Genomic DNA, 24251 nt, shown 5'->3' on the forward strand with positions numbered 1-24251 from the left:
TGCCCCCAGATTCAATTTTGATCGGTTGATTTAAAGTTATTCTCTGCTTCTTCTTCTTTCTAACATCTCCCTTTTATTACCCCCCCCCACTTCCCACCACCTTTCCAATCACCACTCACTCCACCCCTCCTTTTCAACCACCTCTCCCTCTCCCAACTCACCCCCCCCCCCCCCCCCCCCTCCTTCCCTCACCCTACCTCTCTCCAGACTACCAGCGGTTGATGACAGTTGCGGAGGGCATCACCACCCTGCTCTTCCCGTTCCAGTGGCAGCATGTATACGTGCCCATCCTACCCGCATCACTGCTGCACTTCCTGGATGCCCCCGTGCCCTACCTCATGGGCCTGCAGTCCAAGGAGGGCACCGACCGCTCCAAACTAGAGCTGCCACAGGAGGTATGGACTACTGTGTGTGTCAGTGTGTGTGTGTGTGTGTGTGTGTGCGACTGTGAATGGGTCTGTTTTTTTATTTGTAAGTGTGTCTCTCCATACAATAGGCAGATACAGTAAGAGCTCATTGTTGCTGAATGCACACTGTCCAAGGCCATCCAACCCTGACTCTGCACAATGAGCCTCCCACGCACACAGGCAGACTACCTGGCTTCTATTCAGACTGAGCGGGAAGTGGAAAAATGCAGATTTCAGACTCTTATTGTGGAGGAACGTCTATTGGAAGTTCATTTTAGTTTGTTGGAGAGCGCTTAAACCTCTCTGAGATACTTCTATCGGTTTTATCACTAACAGGCCAATGTGTTTGCATAGACCCCTATTACTCCTGCTTGGAAGGAACTCAAATGGATATTTCTCTGGAACGGCTTAGTGGATTTTGGGATAGTGTGTGTGTCTGTACCCTCTCCCTCCTCCTTCCTCCCAGCTTGAGCGGCCTCCTCCTCAGACAGTGAAAGCGATGGAACCCTCGGTGCACAGCATGTGTGTAGGGACGAGATAAGACTCCTAATGGTCTGGAACGCCCCAAAGAGATTCCCAGCTTCAGGGCTCTCCCTCCCTCCCACTCCCACCGCTCATTAATCTGGCCCATTCCGTATGCATGGTAATTATCCGAGTCAGTGCAGCATCCGACGACGTTCCCTGGTGCTGCTCCTGCCTCCACACAATCCAATTTTCTGCCCCTCTGTGTTCCTCCGGATCCTCCCCTGAAGAGCACGCGGTGCCAAATGTTTTAATTTAGGAATATCTCTATTTTCTGATTGATTCTTTGAAGTGAGGTGGATGACCTAGAAATGGAGGGATGAAAGAAGGGCTGAAAGCAAATGGGAAGAAGGGAAGGATCATAGAGAGAGGATGTGAATGAACAAATGAATGAATGAAAGACTTGCCTTTTTGAACCCTGGCTCTGTAGAAATAATTCATCTCATTTCCATTTCAAATGGCAGAACAATAATCTGTCTCCTAATCATATTAGTCATGTTTGCATAGAAAATACCAAACAAGTACATGCACATGCACACACTCATGAATACCAACAGTTTCATGTCATTTTGTCCCTCTTGATCCTCCATCCTTTCTTGTTAATGCAAAAGAGGAACCAATGGCTTTTAACTGAAACTAGGCCAACCGTTGTGTGCCTGTACAATCACCCAGCGGGGTGCATGCTCCTTTTTCCGCAGCTCCTAAATCAGGCGGATGGCCTGCAGTCTTCTCCACTACCTAAATAAACCTCCATTAGGCCAATCCACATCAAGTCAGATCTGTGCACAGACAGCTGATGCAGCCCGCACATGAGTCAAACCTGGACCCAGAAATACATGGAGAAGAAAATGTTGAGTTTTGAAATTCACCTCTGGAGCCTAGCAAATGCTCTTATTAAACTATAGTCAATTGGTAGTAAACCCAGCGTGTCAGATGCCAGAGAGTAAATGCTAATGTCATGTATTCAGGTGTACAGTAACTCCTAGTCATCCTTCCACAGGGACAGTAGAGCCTGGAAGTGTTTTTGTGTGTGTGTGTGTGTGTGTGTGTGTGTGTGTGTGTGTGTGTGTGTGTGTGTGTGTGTGTGTGTGTGTGTGTGTGTGTGGAATACTGAAGTATAATTACAAGCATTTCATAAGTGTCAAAGGCTTTTATTGACAATTACATGAAGTTGATGCAAAGAGTCAATATTTGCAGTGTTGACACTTCTTTTTCAAGACCTCTGCAATCCGCCCTGGCATGCTGTCAATTAACTTCTGGGCCACATCCTGACTGATGGCAGCCCATTCTTGCATAATCAATGCTTGGACTTTGTCAAAATTTGTGGGTTTTTGTTTGTCCACTCGCCTCTTGAGGATTGACCACAAGTTCTCAATGGGATTAAGTTCTGGGGAGTTTCCTGGTCATGGACCCAAAATATTGATGTTTTGTCCCCGAGCCTCTTAGTTATCACTTTTGCCTTATGGCAAGGTGCTCCATCATGCTGGAGAAGGCATTGTTCATCACCAAACTGTTCCTGCATGGTTGGGAGAAGTTGCTCTCGGCGGATGTGTTGGTACCAATCTTTATTCATGGCTGTGTTCTTAGGCAAAATTGTGAGTGAGCCCACTCCCTTGGCTGAGAAGAAACCCCACACATGAATGGTCTCAGGATGCTTTACTGTTGGCATGACACAGGACTGATGGTAGCGCTCACCTTGTCTTCTCCGGACAAGCTTTTTTCCGGATTCCTTCGCCTCACTGTGCGTGCAGATGCACTCACACCTGCCTGCTGCCATTCCTGAGCAAGCTCTGTACTGGTGGTGCCCCGATCCCGCAGCTGAATCAACTTTAGGAGACGGTCCTGGTGCTTGCTGGACTTTCTTGTGCGCCTTGTAGCCTTCTTCACAACAATTGAACCTTGAAGTTCTTGATGATCCGATAAATGGTTGATTTAGGTGCAATCTTACTGGCAGCAATATCCTTGCCTGTGAAGCCATTTTTGTGCAAAGCAATGATGACGGCACGTGTTTCCTTGCAGGTAACCATGGTTGACAGAGGAAGAACAATGATTCCAAGCAACACCCTTCTTTTGAAGCTTCCAGTCTGTTATTCGAACTCAATCAGCATGACAGAGTGATCTCCAGCCTGGTCCTCGTCAACACTCACACCTGTGTTAACGAGAGAATCACTGACATGATGGCAGCTGGTCCTTTTGTGGCAGGGCTGAAATGCAGTGGACATGTTTTGGGGGGATTCAGTTAATTTGCATGGCAAAGAGGGACTTTGCAATTAATTGCAATTCATCTGATCACTCTTCATAACATTCTGGAGTATATGCAAATTGCCATCATACAAACTGAGGCAGCAGACTTTGTGAAAATTAATATTTGTGTCATTCTCAAAACTTTTGGCCACGACTGTACAGTATCATTGTTCCCCTGTCCCAGGGCTGAGTGTCTCAGATGGAGGACTGCTATAGAGCTGGAGTGGCAGTGTAATACATTAGACTGGGGCTTGGGGAGAGAAGGCTATAAGCCCATTTCTACCACTGTAAGCTGCCATTATGGTTGGTTTTTGAGTGTGTGCGTGTATCTGAGTGTATCTGTTAGAGTAAGACACTAGGGATCATAGGTGTGTTTTGAATTTGTATGCATGACTGTGATTTTATGTGAATTGTGGTTGTGATTGGTGTGCAAGCGTGTGTATTTGTTTCTGTGTGGTCTGGCACACTACCCTTGAGCACAGGGTTTTTGTCGTAATGCTGGTGGTTTGTCACAGTAACTCCATTATATCAGATTTGGGTTTATTACTGACATTAATCTCTTTATCGTGTCAATCACATACTGACCCAGTTACCCAATACTCAATCTGTGCATGTCCAGTCCCCAACCCCAACACACCCCTCTCTGATTTTCTATTCATTGAGCAATAGCTATGTTATAATTGTTGTATAATCTTCCATGTTATTCCAATCCTCCCTCTCTCCTAACAGGCTAACTTGTGCTTCGTGGACATTGACAACCACTGCATCGAGCTGCCTGAGGACTTCCCCCAGTTCCCTAACAAACCGGAGTTCATCCAGGAGCTCAGTGAAGTCCTCCTCCACTACGACATATCCCCAGTGGGGGGCGCTCCTCCAACCTCTGTCTCCACCTCCTCCACCACCACCACCCCAGGGTCCGTCTATACCCGTCACCCTGGTCTGAAGAGCCAACAGGCCCTGAGGGAGCTAGAGGACGATGGGAGGAATGGGAACCTAGGAGGGGAGCAGTTAGCTGTGTTGGAGCTTCTCCAAGGGAACGCTACTCTGGAAAGACTCCAGGCTCTGGCTAAGAGAACGGGGGTCCGTGTGGAAGCCCTGAAGGGGGTAGGGGGTGAGAGAGAGGGCCAGGGGAGGAGGACGGCAGTCGAAGAGGAGGAGCTGAGGAACGCTAAGCTGAATGTACAGCTGAGGGAGGTATTCGCTAGCAGGTTTACCACGATGTTCGCGGACTATGAGGCCTTCGTCATCCAGAGCGCTCCGGACCTGGAGTCCTGGCTCACCAACCGAGAGCAGATGCACAACTTTGATAAGGTGATGGGTTGACACACAGAGACATGTACACACACACACACACACACACACACACACACACACACACACACACACACACACACACACACACACACACACACACACACACACACACACACTGTTTACCTTGATGTAACGGGCTGTTTATTGAGGCCTGTGTTGTGTGATAGTAGAAGTCCACTGGGGAATTGCCATGTTTGTGAGATGCTGAATTAAATTCTTTCCTGAAACCCATCCACTATGAAAATATTCCATTTGATGAATAAGTAAGACGAACACAGCCAGAGCTGATAAGACGCGGTATTGGCAATAACAGTGTTTGCATTTATAAAATCCCTGGAGAAATACATTCATATCAGCAAACAGCCAGAAAACAGAGTTGGTTGCTGTGTGTTTATGCTACGTGCTGTGCACCCAGAGTTGGGCAGTATTTCTGTTATTTGTATTTGAAATATGTATTTCAATTACTTCTGAGTATTTAGTTATTTATATTGCACTGGGCTGAACTACACTTCGATGTACAGTGCCTCCGGAAAGTATTCAGACCCCTTGACTTTTTCCATTTTGTTACGTTACAGCATTATTCTAAAATGGATTAAATAAATACAAATCCTCAGCAATCTACACACAATACCCCATAATGATAATGCGAAAAAAGTTTTTTTGAAATTTTAGCAAATGTATTAAACATGAAAAACAGATACCTTACTTACATAAGTATTCAGACCCTTTGCTTAGAGACTCAAAATTGATCATCCTTGAGATGTTTAGATAATTTGATTGGAGTCCACATGTGGTAAATTAAATTGATTGGAGATGATTTGGAAAGGCACACACCTGTCTATATAAGGTCTGACAGTTGACAGTGCATGTCAGAGCAAAAACCAAGCCATGAGGTCGAGGAAATGTCCGTAGAGCTCCGAGACAGGATTGTGTCAAGGCACAGATCTGGGGAAGGGTACTACAACAATTCTGCAGCATTGAAAGTCCCCAAGAACAAAGTGGCCTCATCATTCTTAAATGGAAGAAGTTTGGAACCACCAAGACTCTTCCTAGAGCTGGCCGCCCGGCCAAACTGAGCAATCGGGGGAGAAGGGCCTTGGTCAGTGAGGTGACCAAGAACCTGATGGTCACTCTGACAGAGCTCTAGAGTTCCTCTGTGGACATGGAAGAACCTTCCAGAAGGACAACCATCTCTGTAGCACTCCACCAATCAGGCCTTTATGGTAGAGTGGCCAGATCAAAGCCACTCCTCAGTAAAAGGCATGTCAGCCCGCTTCGAGTTTTTGAACTCTTTGGCCTGAATGCCAAGCGTCACATCTGGAGGAAACCTGGCACCATACCTACGGTGAAGCATGGTGGTGGCAGCATCATGCTGTGGGGATTTTTTTTTCAGAGGCAGGGACTGAGAGACTAGTCCGGATCGAGGCAAAGATGAACGCAGCAAAGTACAGAGAGATCCTTGATGAAAACCTGCTCCAGAGTGCTCAGGACCTCAGACTGGGGTGAAGGTTCACCTTCCAACCGGACAATGACCCTAAGCACATAGCCAAGACAATGCAGGAGTGGCTTCAGGACAAGTCTATGAATGTCCTTGAGTGGCCCAGCCAGAGCCCGGACTTGAACATGATCGAACATTTCTGGAGAGACCTAAAAATAGCTGTGCAGCGACACTCCCCATCCAACCTGACAGAGCTTGAGAGGATCTGCAGAGAAGAATGGGAGAAATTCCCCAAATACAGGTGTGCCAAGCTTGTAGCGTCATACCCAAGAATACTCAAGGCTGTTGTCGCTGCCAAAGATGCTTCAACAAAGTACTGAGTAAAGTGTCTAAATACTTATGTAAATGTCATATTTCAGTTGAAAATATATATATTAGCAAAAATGTCTAAAAACCTGTTTTTACTTTGTCATTATGGGGTTTTGTGTGTAGACTGATGAGGGGGAAAAAAACGATTTTATCAATTTTAGAATAAGGCTGTAACGTAACAAAATGTGGAAAAAGTCAAGGGGTCTGAATACTTTCTGAAGGCACTGTATTTTGTAACAAAATACTTTCGGGAGCTGTAATTTGTATTTTCAAAGTATAAAATACTTTTCTATACCATTTTTTTTTATAGCTGTTCATGATTTTGTGGCCCCCTTTGATGGAACTATGGTGCGATAAGCGCACCTTCTAAATTAACTAAATATAAATGTGTATGAATACCTGAACAATTTCAAAGCATGCTGAGTAGTATTTTAAGGATCTCCGCCCCTAAGCAAGGCCAATAAATATACCCAGTGTGCTTTGCAGTTCATTTTGGTTCATTTTTACATTTTGGTCATTTAGCAGACACTCTTATCCGGAGTGACTTATAGTCAGTGCATTCAACTAAGGTAGATAAACAACAACATAACACAGTTATAGCAAGTAAATGTAGTTCTAAATACAAAATATGTATTTTTAATGAAATACATTTCAAAAGACAAGTATTTTGTCGTTTATTTTGATACATTGATCTTTATGGTTTTTTGTAAATTTATTTTGTAGTTTCTGTCCATCCCTGTGTGTACCTATATCATTTTGTAATTACATTTGTAGCTTTCCCTACCTACTAGTATTTGTTTTCATGTCTTTCCCTGCAAGTGCATGCTAATGTATCTGTGTCTGTACTATCTCCCCTCTCTCCAGGCATCCTTCCTGTCTGACCAGCCGGAGCCCTACCTGCCCTTCCTGTCCCACTTCATCGAGACCCAGATGTTCGCCACCTTCATCGACAACAAGATCATGTCCCAATGGGAGGAGAAGGAGCCGCTGCTCCGCGTGTTTGACGGACGCATCGATAAAGCTCGTCTATACAACGTTAGAGCCCCAAGTCTGCGCTCCTCCAACTACCAGAGATGCACCATCCTCAAGGAGTCAGGTGAGTCTGAAGAGTGGGGGGTGGTGTGTGTGCGTGTGTGTGTGTGGGTGTGAGAGAGATCGACAGAGAGGGACAGGTGGAATTGAAGGACAAATCTAAAGTCGTTTAAAATGAGTCTTTGGTAGGTAACAGAGAAATATGGATAGAGGTAGAGAAAGGAGGGGGACTAATTGAAAGTTTGGACTTGAATTAGAATGTGCTCTCCTGTGCCGTCTGTCTGATCAGCATGCTGTGGATGACTGCTGTCTCTATCGGTCTGTCTGCCTGGCTGGCATACCAACGATGCTTTAAGAGGTCACCCAGGACTCCATTTTAAAAGGACTCCTTTTAAATCCATCTCTTTCCACATCCGTCCTACTGCTTTCCATCTCATCATCCTCTTCTCCCTCTTGACCTCTTTTCATGTGTTCATTGGAAACAGCAGTCTTCTCTCCACTCAGCAGGTGCTCCCCTTGGCCTATTCTGCCCATTTGTCTTTGTCTCAAAGAAAGCCTCACCCCACAAAGCTCATTCTTCTATGCAATAGTTCTCTTTCTTTCATTCTCTCTCTCGCGCTGTCACTCTCTCGCGCTCACACACAAACACACGCGCGCTTCCCCCAAAACACCCCCGCCGCCCCTTCCCCACTGAGTCAGTCCTGAGTCTGGCTTCCTCACTTCCTTTTGCCTGCGCAGCAGAGACTTAACGAGGGCGAGCCAAATGAGTACTAATTAAGATAAAAAAGACCTGACCAGACACTCTCACAGACAATGAGTGTTTGTGTGTGCGTGCTCACGTCTGTGAGAGGTATAGGTGAGTCAATTGGCAGGGTCCGACATTGGCAGATTTTAATGGAACGAGTGCTGTTAAAGCCTAATTGTTCAGGGGGAGCTCTTTCAGAGGTGGTGGCGCGTGCAGTTCCCCAATTATACACACAAAAGAAACTCTTCTACTTAATTTCCCTCAGTCACTCCGGTGCTCCTCTCTCTCCTGTCTGACAAACAATGAGGACTGAGATTGGAAGACCCATTCGGTGGGTTTTGTTAGACAGAAAAAATATCTCATACGAGCCATGTAAAGAATTACCTCACCAACAGATGCGCTGTTTATCACCGCGAGCAGGGGTTAATTGACGGATGCCTTGTTGGTTTGGGTTGAGTCGTACTGCGTCTGTTTTCTCTACCTTGTGTTCGTTAAAGAAAGAAAGGAAATGGTTAGAGGAGGAGGTAAGTTTGGAGAGCAAACAGAGAGAACGAGAAAGAAAGAGCAAGCAGTGAGAAAAAGAGAGCGGGGTGTTTATAGATAAAGAGGGTGAGAGGAGGATGAAAGGGCCGCAGTAAAGCATGTCCTGTAATGAATTGAACAAACACAGTGCTTTGATGTCCTGCCAAGCTTTGTTTAGAGGAGCACAAGAGTGGCAGCTTGTGTGTGTGCGTGTGTATGTCTCTTCATTCAAAGTAAACTCAAAGGTTTAGTCATTGCATTGTACTAAATGTATTCTCAAGTAGTGGTTATACCAAAAGAAGGCCTTACTCAAATCCCCCCCTCTTGATTTGATCTCCCTGCCCAGCCCAGGCCATCGAACAGCGGCTGATGAAGATCGACCACACAGCCATCCACCCCCACCTGTTGGATATGAAGATTGGACAGGGCAAATATGAACAGGGCTTCTTCCCCAAGCTGCAGTCTGACGTGCTCTCAGTCGGACCCACCAATAACAAGTGAGTATATGATGCCATTACCGAAGAGCCAACCAATGACGGGCATTGTTTCTGGGAAAAAATGGTAATGTTTTGAACATAGAATGGCTATATGAACGTAATATATACTTTACAGTTGTGTTATGGTGATGTAGTCCAAGTTAACAAGTGTTTATCACTAATCTTCCATCTGTATTATGTAGGTGAGGAGAGTCTATATAAATGTTTATGCGGTTAACAGTGTTGTGTCTGTCAGCAGGTGGTCCAATCGTACCGCTACGGCTCAGCGCAGGAAAGACCGTCACCGACAACAAACAGAACACCTGACTCTAGATAACGACCTCAAAGAGGTACGGACACGACACACCGTCCTCCCTCTTCATCCTCTCCGCCTCCTCTTCCTCTGGTTCCATAGCATGTCTTTATGTTCCTTTTTATTTAATTTCTTTTGAGTTTCTTCTTTTCGTCTTAGCTTGGTTCCGCTTTCGAAGCCTGTCCGTCCTTGTCTTAACTGATGTCATGTTTGTTTCTGTAGCTTGTTTTCTCTTCTTTGTTTTTTAGTTTCTTTCTATTATTTGAATGTCCTGTGCATTCATGTGCATGGTGCTTCTTTTCCTTTCTTTTCTCGTTCCTGTCTTTTCTGTGGGTCCTGTGCGTTGGGGTTGGGCCGTACCACCTCTCAGCAGGTAGAGGGGTGTCTAGTCCTGCAGAATTCCATGGCGTTTTGGGAGTGGGACAAGGCGTCTCCCCCGCCTCTCAAACCACCAAAAAAGTCTGCCTCTGCGTGCTGCCTGGTACGTGGAAGAGTGACGGACCCCCCACAGACCCTCCCACTGACCCCCAAAAACTACTTCTACTCCCAAAATCTACCCCTACCCCCAAGACGACCCCCACTCCACTTCTCCACTCCAGTCCTGCTTCACACATACCCATAATCCCTGCTTGCTCACACACAGTGGCTCTGTTTGATAGATCACTCCTGCACCTGACACATTAGTTAAAGTCAACAGCACTGAAAGAGTGAGTCATGGCTCTGCAGTGGATCTTGTTTTACCTCATCTCTCTCCTCTTCCTACCCTTTTATAGTTCTGTATCTCTGTGGGGAGGAGAGAGATGAGAAAGGAATTACTGAGTCGTAACGATACAAAATCATATAAGATGGCAGAATCATTTCAGATTCAAGCCAATTTAAGTCAACTAGAGTGAACTCGCCAGTGTGTCACTGAAATGGGCTCAGCGCCTCAACTCTCTGTGGAGAAGTAAACAGAAAACAGAAAATGTTATTTTTACTTTGTCTTGTTTTCTCTACGAGCACATAACCCCCCCCCCCCCCCCGCCACATCCCAATGTTTTCTAAAAGGTATTCAAGACTGTACAAAACCACAGCCCTCTCTCTGATCAATGTCTGCCCTCAATCCTAGCCTTACACAACCTCTTACAGTTGGACCCAACTGAGAAATGTCCCTCCATCCACCTGTAATGGTTAATATTGGGTGTACAGTCGTGGCCAAAAGTTTTGAGAATGACACAAATATTCATTTTCACAGTCTGCTGCCTCAGTTTGTATGATGGCAATTTGTATATACTCCAGAATGTTATGAAGTGTGATCAGATGAATTGCAATTAATTGCAGTCCCTCTTTGCCATGCAAATGAACTGAATCCCAAAAAAAACATTTCCACTGCATTTCAGCCCTGCCACAAAAGGACCAGCTGACATCATGTCAGTGATTCTCTCGTTAACACAGGTGTGAGTGTTGACGAGGACCAGGCTTGAGATCACTCTGTCATGCTGATTGAGTTCGAATAACAGACTGAAAGCTTCAAAAGGAGGGTGTTGCTTGGAATCATTGTTCTTCCTCTTTCAACCATGGTTACCTGCAAGGAAACACGTGCCGTCATCATTGCTTTGCACAAAAATGGCTTCACAGGCAAGGATATTGCTGCCAGTAAGATTGCACCTAAATCAACAATTTTTCGGATCATCAAGAACTTCAAGGTTCAATTGTTGTGAAGAAGGCTTCAGGGCGCACAAGAAAGTCCAGCAAGTGCCAGGACCGTCTCCTAAAGTTGATTCAGCTGCCGGATCGGGGCACCACCAGTACAGAGCTTGCTCAGGAATGGCAGCAGGCAGGTGTGAGTGCATCTGCACGCACCGTGAGGCGAAGACTTTTGGAGGATGGCCTGGTGTCAAGAAGGGCAGCAAAGAAGCCACTTCTCTCCAGGAAAAACATCAGGGACAGACTGATATTCTGCAAAAGGTACAGGGATCGGACTGGGGTAAAGTAATTTTCTTTGATGAATCCCCTTTCTGATTGTTTGGGGCATCCGGAAAAAAAGCTTGTCCGGAGAAGACAAGGTGAGCGCTACCATCAGTCCTGTGTCATGCCAACAGTAAAGCATCCTGAGACCATTCATGTGTGGGGTTTCTTCTCAGCCAAGGGAGTGGGCTCACTCACAATTTTGCCTAAGAACACAGCCATGAATAAAGATATTGGTACCAACACATCCTCCGAGAGCAACTTCTCCCAACCATCCAGGAACAGTTTGGTGACGAACAATGCCTTTTCCAGCATGATGGAGCACCTTGCCATAAGGCAAAAGTGATAACTAAGTGGCTCGGGGAACAAAACATCGATATTTTGGGTCCATGGCCAGGAAACTCCCCAGACCTTAATCCCATTGAGAACTTGTGGTCAATCCTCAAGAGGCGGGTGGACAAACAAAAACCCACAAATTTTGACAAAGTCCAAGCATTGATTATGCAAGAATGGGCTGCCATCAGTCAGGATGTGGCCCAGAAGTTAATTGACAGCATGCCAGGGCAGATTGCAGAGGTCTTGAAAAAGAAGTGTCAACACTGCAAATATTGACTCTTTGCATCAACTTCATGTAATTGTCAATAAAAGCCTTTGACACTAATGAAATGCTTGTAATTATACTTCAGTATTCCATAGTAACATCTGACAAAAATATCTAAAGACACTGAAGCAGCAAACTTTGGAAATTAATATTTGTGTCATTCTCAAAACTTTTGGCCACGACTAGAGATTTACAGACAGAGCTGACTGTTGCTCTGTCTCTGTCTCCATCAGAAGTACATGCAGGAGGCTCGGAGCCTGGGGAAGAACCTCCGTCAGCCCAAGCTGTCTGACCTCTCACCTGCCGTCATCGCTCAGACCAACTGGAAGTTTGTAGAGGGACTACTCAAGGAGTGTCGCATGAAGGTGGGTCTGTACAGGTGAAATATATTGTGGTATTGGTCAAGTTGTGGTTGCAGTTTCTATGTGTCTCCAATGTATATCAGTCCAATGTTGTGTAGTTATGAGGGGATTGGTTTCTGTCTACAAACCAATTGTTTATATCCTATGTGTAGGGGTCATGTTCTGTTGGTCAAGTTTCTGTGTCTCCTGTCTCCAGACTAAGCGTATGTTGGTGGAGAAGATGGGCAGGGAGGCAGTGGAGCTGGGTCATGGGGAGGCCAACATCACAGGTCTGGAGGAGAACACTCTCATCGCCTCCCTCTGTGACCTGCTGGAGAGGATCTGGAGCCACGGCCTGCAGGTCAAACAGGTCTGTAGAGACACACACAAACACACACACGTGCATACACATGCACTGAACAGAAACACACACACACACACACACACACATACATGCACACACACTCTCTCTCTCTCTAGTCAGGTTTTATCGTAATGCCGACATTGCGTTTACAATATAAACCCCCCTGATGCTCAGTGCTCTACTTGGAAGAACCTGCTATTGGCAATAGGTCAGAGGTCAGTCTACCAACACTTTGGTTAATCAGGTGTTATAGTAATAACCATATGACCCTATTTCATTAGGCTTATTGACTGGTAATCCTCTGTCTGTAGTCTGGTATTATTAGTAAATGTATTAGCTATTGGCAGTGCAGTGTTTCCTGTATTAGGGAGTGTATTGGCTATTAACAGTGTGTGGGTTGACCTCTAACCTCTGGACTGTGACCCCTGTAGGGGAAGTCAGCTCTGTGGTCCCACTTGCTGCACTACCAGGCCAGAGAGGAGAAACTGGAGCAGCAGCAGGCAGAGTCACCAGGTAAGAACACCCACACACACATATATAAACGCACACATACACGTACACACACACCTTACATGGTCCATTTAATATACAACATTGACATAAAACACATGTCACGCCTACCCTCAATCCATTCAGTCACACACTATCCATACCCAATAATCCCCTGAAATACTCAATTTTCAAATGAATCTACAGACCTTTCACACTCCAGTGGCATTTGATAGATTTATTTTCAATTGGAGCGCTGCCAAAGCTGAGATGTGTGTGCTTCTTTCTCCCTCCCACAGTGTCAAACGGTCCAGAGAGACGAAAGTCTGAGTCGTCAATAGGGATGCCATCACTGCGAGCGTCCGTCATACAGGATATGAGGTATGAATTACCTACCACTGTGCCTGTACATTACGATGTGTCATAGGTAGATGGTAATATCTCACAACTTTATCCATGTGAGTCAACAATTTGTTTTGTTATTTGCTGTTATTTTTCTTATCTCCTCACCTTCTCTCTCACATCTCCACGCCTCCCTTTCTCAGGCACATCCAGAGTATGGGGGAGATAAAGACTGATGTGGGCAGAGCGAGGGCCTGGATCCGTCTTTCTCTGGAGAAGAAGCTACTCTCCCAACACCTCAAACAGCTGCTGTCCCGCCAAGCCTTAACCAAGTACGCATGCACACACACATACAGTTGAAGTCAGAAGTTTACATACACTTAGGTTGGAGTCATTAAAACTAGTTTTTCAACCACTTCACAAATTTCTTGTTAACAAACTATAGTTTTGGCAAGTCGGTAAGGACTTCTACTTTGTGCATGGCACAAGTAATTTTTCCAACAATTGTTTACATACAGACCTTTTCACTTATAATTCACTGTATCACAATTCCAGTGGGTCAGAAGTTTACATACACTAAGTTGACTGTGCCGTTAAACAGCTTGGAAAATTCCAGAAAATGATGTCATGGCTTTAGAAGCTTCTGATAGGCTAATTGACATAATTTGAGTCAATTGGAGGTGTACCTGTGGATGTATTTCAAGGCCTACCTTCAAACCCAGTGCCACTTTGCTTGACATCATGGGAAAATCGAAAGAAATCAGCCAAGACCCCAGAAAACAAATTGTAGACCTTCACAAGTCTGGTTCATCCTTGGGAGCAATATCCAAACGCCTGAAGGTACCACATTCATCTGTACAAGCAATAGTATGCAAGTATAAACACCATGGGACCACGCAGCCGTCATATTGCTCAGGAAGGAAACGCGTTCTGTCTCCTAGAGATGAACGTACTTTGGTGCAAAAAGTGCAAATCAACCATGTGAAGATGCTGGAGGAAACGGGTACAAAAGTATCTATAGCCACGGTAAAACGAGTCCTAGATTGACATAACCTGAAAGGTCGCTCAGCAAGGAAGAAGCCACTGCTCCAAAACCGCATAAAAAAGCCAGACTATGGTTTGCAACTGCACATGGGGACAAAGATCGTACTTTTTGGAGAAATGTCTGGTCTGATGAAACAAAAATAGAACGGTTTGGCCATAATGACCATTGTTGTGTTTGGAGGAAAAAGGGGGAGGCTTGCAAGCCGAAGAACACCATCACAACCGTGAAGCACGGGGGTGGCAGCATCATGTTGTGGAGGTGCTTTGCTGCAGGAGGGACTGGTGCACTTCACAAAATAGATGGCATCATGAGGAAGTAAAGTTATGTGGATATATTGAAGCAACATCTCAAGGCATCAGTCAGGAAGTTAAAGCTTGCTCGCAAATGGGTCTTCCAAATGGACAATGACCCCAAGCATACTTCCAAAGTTGTGGCAAAATGGCTTAAGGACAACAAAGTCAAGGTATTGGAGTGGCCATCACAAAGCCCTGACCTCAATCCCATAGAAAATTTGTGGGCAGAACTGAAAAAGAGTGTGCGAGCAAGGAGGCCTACAAACCTGACTCAGTTACACCAGCTCTGTCAGGAGGAATGGGCCGAAATTCACCCAACTTATTGTGGGAAGCTTGTGGAAGGCTACCCGGAATGTTTGACCCAAGTTAAACAATTTAAAGGCAATGCTACCAAATACTAATTGAATGTATGTAAACTTCTGACCCACTGGGAATGTGATTAAAGAAATCAAAGCTGAAATACATAATTCTCTCTACTATTATTCTGACATTTCACATTCTTAAAATAAAGTGGTGATCCTAACTGACCTACGACAGGGAATTTTTACTCGGATAAAATGTGAGGAATTGTGAAAAACTGAGTTAATGTATTTGGCTAATGTGTATGTAAACTTCCGACTTCAACTGTACACACACACACACACACACACACACAATATTATTCATATTGACAGTGTCGAAGCCATGGTTAATGTGTATTAAGTGTGTGTTGTGGTGTTTCCAGGAAGTTGTATAAGCGCTACGCCTTCCTGCGCTGTGAGGAGGAGAAGGAGCAGTTCCTGTTTCACCTGCTCTCCCTCAACACTGTCGACTACTTTTGTTTCACCAGTGTCTTCACCACCATCAGTGAGTAGAACTTCAACATAACCACAATTCAACTTCAACATGACAATAATATAACCACTAATTTACCTCATCCTATACAGAACACAGTCATATTATAAGATGGTTGACTAATTCTACTTCCCCGGTGCCATTACCTCGATCAGTCTGCACACTAGCTAAAACAACTTAACTAGAAGTCAACCACTTTAACTTACCACAAGTCACCCACAGCAAATCTTTCCACTCAGCCACTGGGGAGAGGATGGACGGTAGGCTTTTGAGAGTCCTAATTGGTGTGCTTGCCTTGGCCTGTCACTGTTTTCCGTGGCGGTTAATGTAGATGTATAGGACTATAACTTGGATCAATGGCAGAGACGGTGTTAACCTGAATAAAGCATGAGGCTATGTACATGTAATCAAAGATTGAAAGCAGGATTACATTATTCACATAGCAGTTTGCACTGAAGCAGCACCAGATAAGTTTCTGTCTTTTACACACTCTCACACACTCTCACACACACACATCACCAATAGCCCTGGGTTTGCTTTCTCTGGAACCCTTGCCTGCTGTTAGGGGAAACTGGGATCATTTTTTAATAGTAAAATTCATAAATTAATTATTACTCTAAAGCAGTGCAATCCACTGAAATCTCCCTGATATTAGTTTGCCCTTGTTATATTTAACTATAAAACTATGAAGACATTTATTATTTCTGTGTTGCACTGAGAGGGACTGTACAATTTTTTTTTTTGTCCCTGTAGTGATCCCGTACCGCGCCGTCATCATCCCCATCAAGAAGCTGAGCAACGCCATGACGACCTCCAACCCGTGGGTGTGTGTATCGGGTGAGCTGGGCGACTCGGGTGTCAGGCAGATCACCAAGAACGTCCTGGAGATGACCTTCGATGTGAGTCTGAACTATGATCCAACAGCCAGGGGCCCCTACGCCTCCTCTCATGTCTCTGTGACGTTCTGCAGCAAGGTTATGTCAGCATCGATTGATGGTTTTGCTGAGAACATCACTGAGTCATTGTTCGGTGCCCACTGGGATGAAGTGGGTGGCTGTTCCCTTTTTGTGGCATGAACTCACGCATGGTCTCATAAGGCAGAAGACTCTGTCTAACTCGCTCTCTACCATTCCATACTTACTACTAATCCCCTATCTCCTCATTCACTCGTTAATTTCTCCATTCACTCATCTTTGTGTGACTATTTGCTCTGATACCTTCCACTCAGAGCCAGGGTTGATGAGTTACAAGTTGGGGTCATGTAGCTGATTCCACTTGGTAGATATTGGAAGTATGCTTGAATGGTAGTTAACTCTGTGAGATGCTGCCAGGCACAATGAGCGGATGGACCCAGACTTCCCGTTTGACCTCTTTCCTACCTCCTTCCTCGCAGGAAGTGCATGACTCTACCTACTGAGCCTTTTCATAGTGTCTACCGTTCTGAGTGGTGCCGTGTTCACTAGTTTTGGGTGGTAGCTCTTTGTGGCTTTGTGAGCGGTTTGGGTGATGGCTAACTGTTCAGTATAGATCTGTGGACCATCTCTCTAGAGGAGCTTTGCTACTATGGTGGTGGTTTGGGTACACGCCTGGTGAAGGGTACTCTACTAGAAACCAGCATCCCAAGTCCATCCTCTCCCACTTGTGCTGTCCATCATGTCCTAACACATGTCTTCATCTCCCCCAGTCTGCTTTCAGGCCACACACTCACATCGACGCCATGTTCAAGGTTAGAAACGTGATCTCCCTCTCCCTCCCTCCTTCTCTCCACCGGACCCATTTGTATCATCCCAGACTCAATGTTCACTGTGTACCATAGACTCCAGGGTCGTATTCATTGGGAACCAAACGGAAGAAAACTGACTGAAACGGGGGAGGGGCTACCTGAAGTTGTCCAATAACAAACACTCCTATTTCTGTTATCCGTTGCAAAACATTTTGCTACGGTGTGCCCTAATGAATACGACCCAGCTCTCTCTCTCTCTGGGCTGAGGGCTTTCGTCAACGATGGGTTGGTCTGAGCACCGTCTGTTGGTTATATGGTATCAATGGTGTTCTAGATTTATGAAGAGGTATGTGTTTGTTCTTGAATGCCACTTTGTGTAGTTTAGCATTACATGAACATTTCCTTGACATGCTGCTGATGTTATGCATATCACTCAATGCACCAAGCTCACCTTCAACTAAAAGGTCTGGAAAGGGGACGCAACTTTCTCCTAAGTGGCATTCAAGGGCATATTGTAGGAATTGGCCGTATTTGGGTCTAATGTAGACTTTTAGTTGATCAATTGGATAGATGAGTAGGACTAGATTTGATAGAGGATTACACTGCATAGTTATAGAATTAGCAGTCATACTGTTGTTGTTAACAAATGATTTCTGAATTATCATTGTGAATTAACTTAGGGAAAAACATGTAATGACATCTTGATGCTGATTTGTCTCTCTCTCGTCTCTCTCTATAGTGTCAAAACCTGGGTAAGCTGACTACAGTCCAGTTGGGTCATGATAACTCTGGGCTGCTGGCTAAATGGCTGGTGGACTGTGTCATGGTCCGCAACGAGATCACAGGACACACCTACAAGTTCCCGTGTGGGCGGTGGCTTGGCAAAGGCGTGGACGACGGCAGTCTGGAGCGCGTTCTGATTGGTGAGCTGGCGTTGCCCAACGCCGATGAGGATTTTGGGAGAGGGTGTCGCACGCCCGACATGCAGCATTCGCCGGGTCAGACCAGACGCGTCAGCATCACCTCGATGGGAGGACGCGGATACAGTGAGTAACGCCCCTTCATGACATGACATAGCATAACCAATACCTGATTTACTGTTGACATAACTGTAGATATTCACTTCTTGTCTCCTCTCTCTCTTCCGTTGCAGAGCCCACCTCAGCTCAAATCCAGGAGGCCATCGGCGAGGCAGTGAACAGCATCTGCAAGCACTTCCACAAGCCTGAGAAAGAGGTGTGTGTGTGTGTGTGTGTGTGTGTGTGTGTGGTAGAGAGAGAAAGTGCGAGACCGACTGAGAGAGAAAAATGACAAGCACCTGCTCCATGTTCTCCATTTAATCTGTTCATTTGAGTTCAGACAGTGAAGGATCTGTATAATAGGTTTTTGACTGCTGCAGCACTCTCCTCATCTGGCAGGTTAATAGTCTCTCTGTGGTGCTCTGTCTGGGAAGGATGTCAGGACAGAGAGCAGATGCTGTTTCTCTTTCATTATAAACACGCTGAACTCATTCTAGTGCTTAACAATCCCCTCAACCCCGTCTGCACTCTCTCTCTTTAAATATACTCTTATTCTCTCTGTAGAATTGCTTTAAATATACTCTTATTCTCTCTGTAGAATGACTCTCTCTGTGTTCCCCTCCGGCTTCTCTCGCGCCCTCCCTCCCTCCCTCTCTGAGGTGGCAGCGTTCATTATGTGAGTCTGTTTTATGGCTCTGGTATAATGGTGTTTCAATTGAGGAAGTTCATGCAGTAATAGGAAATGGTTAAAATGACTGGCGCGGAGCCCAGGCCACTAATAGACCCCTGTTGAATCAGCAATAGGATAGATGGAGACCCCACACACCCCAGCCACGAGCTGTTCTCTCCCGCTACCGTCAGGCAGACGGTATCAGAGCATGAGGTCTGATACCAACAGGCTCAGAGACAGCTTCTCTCTATGAGACAGCAGACTGCTGAACACTTGAATTGGACTGACCACCTGCTCTGTTTCTCTGCACTTAATCAATCATCACAACTGCTGCTACCAGACTCTTATTATACTGCTACATTTGTACAGTTCCCCCCCATCCGCCCCTTCTCCAATACACGTGGAAATATTGTACTATAAATTGTGCCTTCCTGTATCATTCTTATGCTAAAATGTTTATTCTATTCTACTGTCATTTACTTTATGTTCGTATTCTTATCTTTTACTAGTTGTTATTGTTGCGTTGTCGAGAAGGAACCTGCAAGTAAGCATTTCATTGGACAATGTACACCACGCGTATCCTGTATATCCAACTAATAAAACTTGAAACTGAAACTTGAAACTTGAAACAAGTCTAAACCCCTGGAGAGGGCCGTTAAACTCAGAATCTACATTAGTTTAACCGGAGGAATAGTATAGCATTAGCCGCAGCTAATATAAGGGCCTTCAGAAGGAAAAAGGCCTTTATAGTGCTGTATAAATGCTCTACACTGTCACAGGCTGGTTAACTCTGTGAGGGGGAATATGAGAACAGTGTTGAGGAGAATAAAGGGAATGTTATGTTGATTTTAAGTGAACATTTCACTGTTTCTAATTGGTGCTTCAAACGGGTAGTGTTGCATCATGTTTGTTGTTGAGAATCAACAATTGGAACCTTTTTTTTTTTAGTCTCAAAGGTTAATGAAATTATACTACCGGTCTCTTTCTGAAACTCTCCCTCCCTCTTTCTTTCCCTCCCTCCTTCTCTCCAGAGGGGCAGTCTGACCATCCTACTGTGTGGTGAGGTTGGTCTGGTCGGGGCGCTGGAGCAGTTCTTCCACAACGGCTTCAAGTCCGCCCGCCTCTTCCAGAAGACTGTCTTTGTCTGGGACTTTGTGGGTGAGTGGCCTACCGATACACCGCTGCCTCCATCTAGTGGAATAACCTAGAAATACCACATATTTCTCCCTACGTATGATACATTGAGATGGATTGAGGGGTTATTCTTCTATGAAGGTGCTCAGGTGCACCCACTATCCATCTTTATGGTATCATTATAGATCTTTGTGATAGGCTTCCCTCTAGTGGTGAAAACTAGGATATTGCATACTGAACTTCCCCAATGGAAATAAAGTAGTCCATTAAAAAGTCCCTTTGATACTCAAAGTAACCTTGCAGGTAGCTGCTTCATCCTTTTATTAATATTCATATCACAGCTTTTGACTGATATGAATGTTAAGGATATGAGGAGAGGATGGTTTCCATAGAGTACTTTACTTGCACAGATCAAAGGTTCAAATACAATAGAGGGAGAAAGAGTGAACCACTGTAGACTGGACATACTCTTTTAGCTCTAAATCAATCAATCAAACAAATGTGTGTGTGTATATATATAAAGCTATTTTTAGCAGTTGTTACAAAGTTCTTCTACAGTAGACCCTACCTCCTTGTCCCCTCTCCTCTTCCTGCTCTCCTCCTCTGCTCCCATCTCCCTAACATATCTCCTCCTCTCCCCCTCAACAGAGAAGGCGGTGGCTTACATGGAGTCAGCAGACCAGATGGGGGACATGCAGGAGACTGCTGAGCCCCTGGGCCTGACCTGTGTCTCTCTCTGTCACTATGTCAGTGCCATCAACTCCTCGCCCAGGAACATTGGCAAGGACGGCAAGTTCCAGCTGCTTGTCTGCCTCGGGGCCAGGTGAGGGCGCCACTCGCACACAGTGAGACAGAGATGGGGCTGCAGAACTGAGCTGTAGTTGTTATTGGCACAAAGCATCCAGAGGGCTGTATTGGGAATCAACATCACCCTTCTGAAAAGTCTCATTGGTGACATGGAACCAACTGTTTAGCAAACATACTCCTAATTATCTTTTCTCTCTCGCTCCTATCTATCTATCTATCTATCTACCTATCTACCTATCTATCTATCTATCTATCTATCTATCTATCTACCTATCTAGAGATCGTCTGCTGATTCAGTGGCTCCCTCTGTTGTTGGAGTGTCCAGTGATCCAGCAGATGTACGAGGAGTCTGCTCTGCTGCGGGACCGGACCACGGTCAATGCTCTCATCGCTGTCCTGCAGACCCTCCACGACTTCCCCATCACCCTGGAGGCCTCGCTTGTCAAGGGCATCGACCTTTAACCCCTACCACACAGCCTGCTGGGAAACCACCCAGCCCGTGACTACATTACCCAGAAACCTGTGCTCTGTTCCCTTTTGCCCGTTCACTGTTGTTGTTGTTGTAGAGGCATGCTTCAGCTGATTCACTCTGGGAAAAGTCACCGCATAGGGAGGAAGTAGGAAGTGAGGACTTTGTAAAGAGAGTCGATCCCACTGCTACAGAGCAGAAGCTTGTTCTTTGGATCATTGAGTGATGATGCAGTATTATTATTACATAGCTTGTGGTTTTGAAAAATATCCTTTTTGATATTTAATAAGAAGGGACTGTTTTTAAAGAAAACCCATGGATGTTTCACTATGTGCTAGATGTGTGTAGCCCACTGTAGGTAGCTCTTCAATGGACACTTTTAGCCTGTGTGATGGAGATCCTATCTCTCTGTCTGCTGGATCCTGCTCCAACTTCAGCTAGCGTTAGCATTAGCAAGCATGCCTGTGGTTCATAGTCAGCCAGGAAAAAGGAAACCAAACAGAAAGTGATTGTTTGCCCCTGCTGCCTCTCCATAGTCTCTGCACTGGGAATATCTGTGGGTGAAACTTCATAATTTGGATGAAGTTGACAACAAAGGAAAGGAAAACTGGATTCATCTGCTTTCAGCACTACATTGTGTGTAATGCAGCTTTTTGATTGGATGTTGGCTCATTTCTGTGTTGGACTGGATACACCTACTGTGTTGGACTGAACATTTGCTCTGCTTTGAGATTGGCTAGCAGATCTTGGTGGACACAACCACTGCACTGGATTGGATAGGTCTTTCCTAGGAGGACAGGGGCTTTTCCAGGGTTGCATGGACATTCCAACCAAATTACAGGCATTGACCTGACCCTATTTCAAACTGTGTGTGTGCGTGCGTGTGTATGTACAGAGTGTCTAAAACCATTAAGAACACCTTCCTAATATTGAGATTTGGGGCACCTCCCCCTTTTGCCCTCAGAACAGCCTGAATTCGTCGGGGCATGGACTATACAAGGCGTCAAATGTTCCACAGGAATGCTGGCACATGTTGACTACAATGCTTCCCACAGTTGTCAAGTTGGCTGGATGTCTTTTGGGTGGTGGACCATTCTTGATGCACACGGGAAACTGTTGAGCGTGGAAAAACCCAGCAGTGTTGCAGTTCTTGAAACAAACCAGAGCGCCTGGCACCTGCTACCATACCCTGTTCAAAGAAATGTAAATATTTTGTCTCGCCCTTTCACCCTCTGAATGGCACACGTATATAATCCATATCTCAATTGTCTCAAGGCTTAAAAATCATTATTTAACCTGTTTCCTCCCCTTTATCTACACTGACTGAAGTGGATTTAACAAGTAACATCAATAAGGGATCATAGCTTTCACCTGGATTCACCCAGTCAGTCTGTCATGGAAAGAGCCGGTGTTCATAATGTTTTGTACACTCAGTGAATGTGTTCTCCTAATGTTATTTTTATATTAGAAATTGTAATGGTCAATGTATTCAATTTCATCCTGGTTTCTGTCATGCACAGTTTGTGTGTGTGTGTGTGTGTGTGTGTGTGTGTGTGGTCCGTCAGATCTGTGTGATTGTTGATCTCAAATGGACATTTTAGGACAGTTTCCTACTCTGTGTGGTATTGAAATGTTCCAGCCCCTTATTTAATGTGAAATACACTGGAATTTAAAACAATTCGCAATAAGACCCTAACCATACAACCCCTAATGATGTATTTATCATAAATGCCTCAAACCTTCCTATGATAAGTGGTTCTTTTCTGGGGAGTGTTAACTCCTTCTGGGACTATTTCTAGCTGGTTGTATTTTTCAATCTAAAATAGATCTCTTGCCACTTTTTCATTCAGTCCTTAATGAACATGTTCTTATATTTCTGTAACAACAAGTGTAAATATGACGTTTATCCATGTGGACTAAAAAGGGTGATCAAAATACATGTTGACTAATGTTAGGCTAACTATGACCAGACAATAGATTTGAACCCAACCGAAAAGGGAAAACAATTGACAGATTCCGAATCACAATTTTAACTCAGTGTTTCAACCACAATACTTAAGGTTTGTTTTTTTCCAGTATTAACTCATAAAAGGACAGAGCATTTGATTTTAATGTTCTGATTTGATGTATTTATTCTTATAAACTGTGGTAGTAATCAAGAAGCTTTTGAGACACTGTTTGTGACCGGGGCAAAGGGCCGCCTGTGAAATATTTTGAAATGACATTCTGTATGTTGATCCATGTAACTTTCCTTCTATAACATTCACAGTTTGGTCCTGCGACTAGGTTCCTACTGTCTTATGTGTCACGGATTCCAACAATTACAAACCTATCTACCTGTACGTAGAAGAAGCCACAAACATAGGAGGATGATCAACCCTATGGATAGGTGTTTAGTGCGTAGCTGTGAGAAAAGTGTCTGTCTAGTGTTGAGAGAATAAGTAGAATAAGGTCCCTCTTTGCATCTCCTAAAGTGCTACTTTGCGGTGTACTCTGCTACTCGGCAGTATACTTTCTCTTAACACACCGCTACAGCTAGGCTCATTCAGTAGTCCTGTACTTTACTTCTGTCTTTGTTACATAAACCTGTGGTCCAAACGCTGTCCCTCCCCCAGGTGGAATATCGGTCCTATTGTTACCAGGTAGGCAATGCTACTACTGAACCTTTCCTTTCCCACAAGTGCAGATGTGAACTGTATGCCCGGTGGGAGGAGATCATGTGATGAAAGGAGTCCTATGTCCATATAAGAGTCAATGAACACTGTTCTGTTCTGATATTTATGATGCACTT

The 24251-nt window shown here is 44.9% G+C and overlaps 1 protein-coding gene across 8 annotated transcripts in view; it reads left to right on the forward strand.

Annotated features, from left to right (window-relative positions):
• LOC115198799 (DENN domain-containing protein 5B) overlaps positions 1 to 22056 on the forward strand; it is a 51356-nt gene extending 29300 nt beyond the window's left edge. For 2 of the 8 annotated variants that reach the window (XM_029761082.1, XM_029761084.1), the window contains 17 exons: positions 208 to 395; positions 3903 to 4484; positions 7159 to 7390; positions 8940 to 9090; positions 9326 to 9419; positions 12164 to 12295; positions 12489 to 12641; positions 13067 to 13148; positions 13424 to 13505; positions 13670 to 13798; positions 15529 to 15650; positions 16392 to 16537; positions 18101 to 18407; positions 18515 to 18597; positions 20082 to 20208; positions 20833 to 21007; positions 21270 to 22056. In XM_029761082.1, the coding sequence (XP_029616942.1) occupies positions 208 to 395; positions 3903 to 4484; positions 7159 to 7390; positions 8940 to 9090; positions 9326 to 9419; positions 12164 to 12295; positions 12489 to 12641; positions 13067 to 13148; positions 13424 to 13505; positions 13670 to 13798; positions 15529 to 15650; positions 16392 to 16537; positions 18101 to 18407; positions 18515 to 18597; positions 20082 to 20208; positions 20833 to 21007; positions 21270 to 21453 (2969 nt within the window). In that variant the 3' untranslated portion in view covers positions 21454 to 22056. Of the gene's footprint in view, positions 1 to 207; positions 396 to 3902; positions 4485 to 7158; positions 7391 to 8939; positions 9091 to 9325; positions 9420 to 9752; positions 9864 to 12163; positions 12296 to 12488; positions 12642 to 13066; positions 13149 to 13423; positions 13506 to 13669; positions 13799 to 15528; positions 15651 to 16391; positions 16538 to 17322; positions 17365 to 18100; positions 18408 to 18514; positions 18598 to 20081; positions 20209 to 20832; positions 21008 to 21269 lie in introns of all 8 variants that reach the window. The other 6 variants (XM_029761083.1, XM_029761085.1, XM_029761077.1 and 3 more) reach the window with 5 other exon arrangements.
• Positions 22057 to 24251: the final 2195 nt, after the last annotated feature.

This window comes from Salmo trutta, chromosome 8 (genome assembly GCF_901001165.1).
Source record: "Salmo trutta chromosome 8, fSalTru1.1, whole genome shotgun sequence".
Lineage (NCBI taxonomy): Eukaryota > Metazoa > Chordata > Actinopteri > Salmoniformes > Salmonidae > Salmo > Salmo trutta.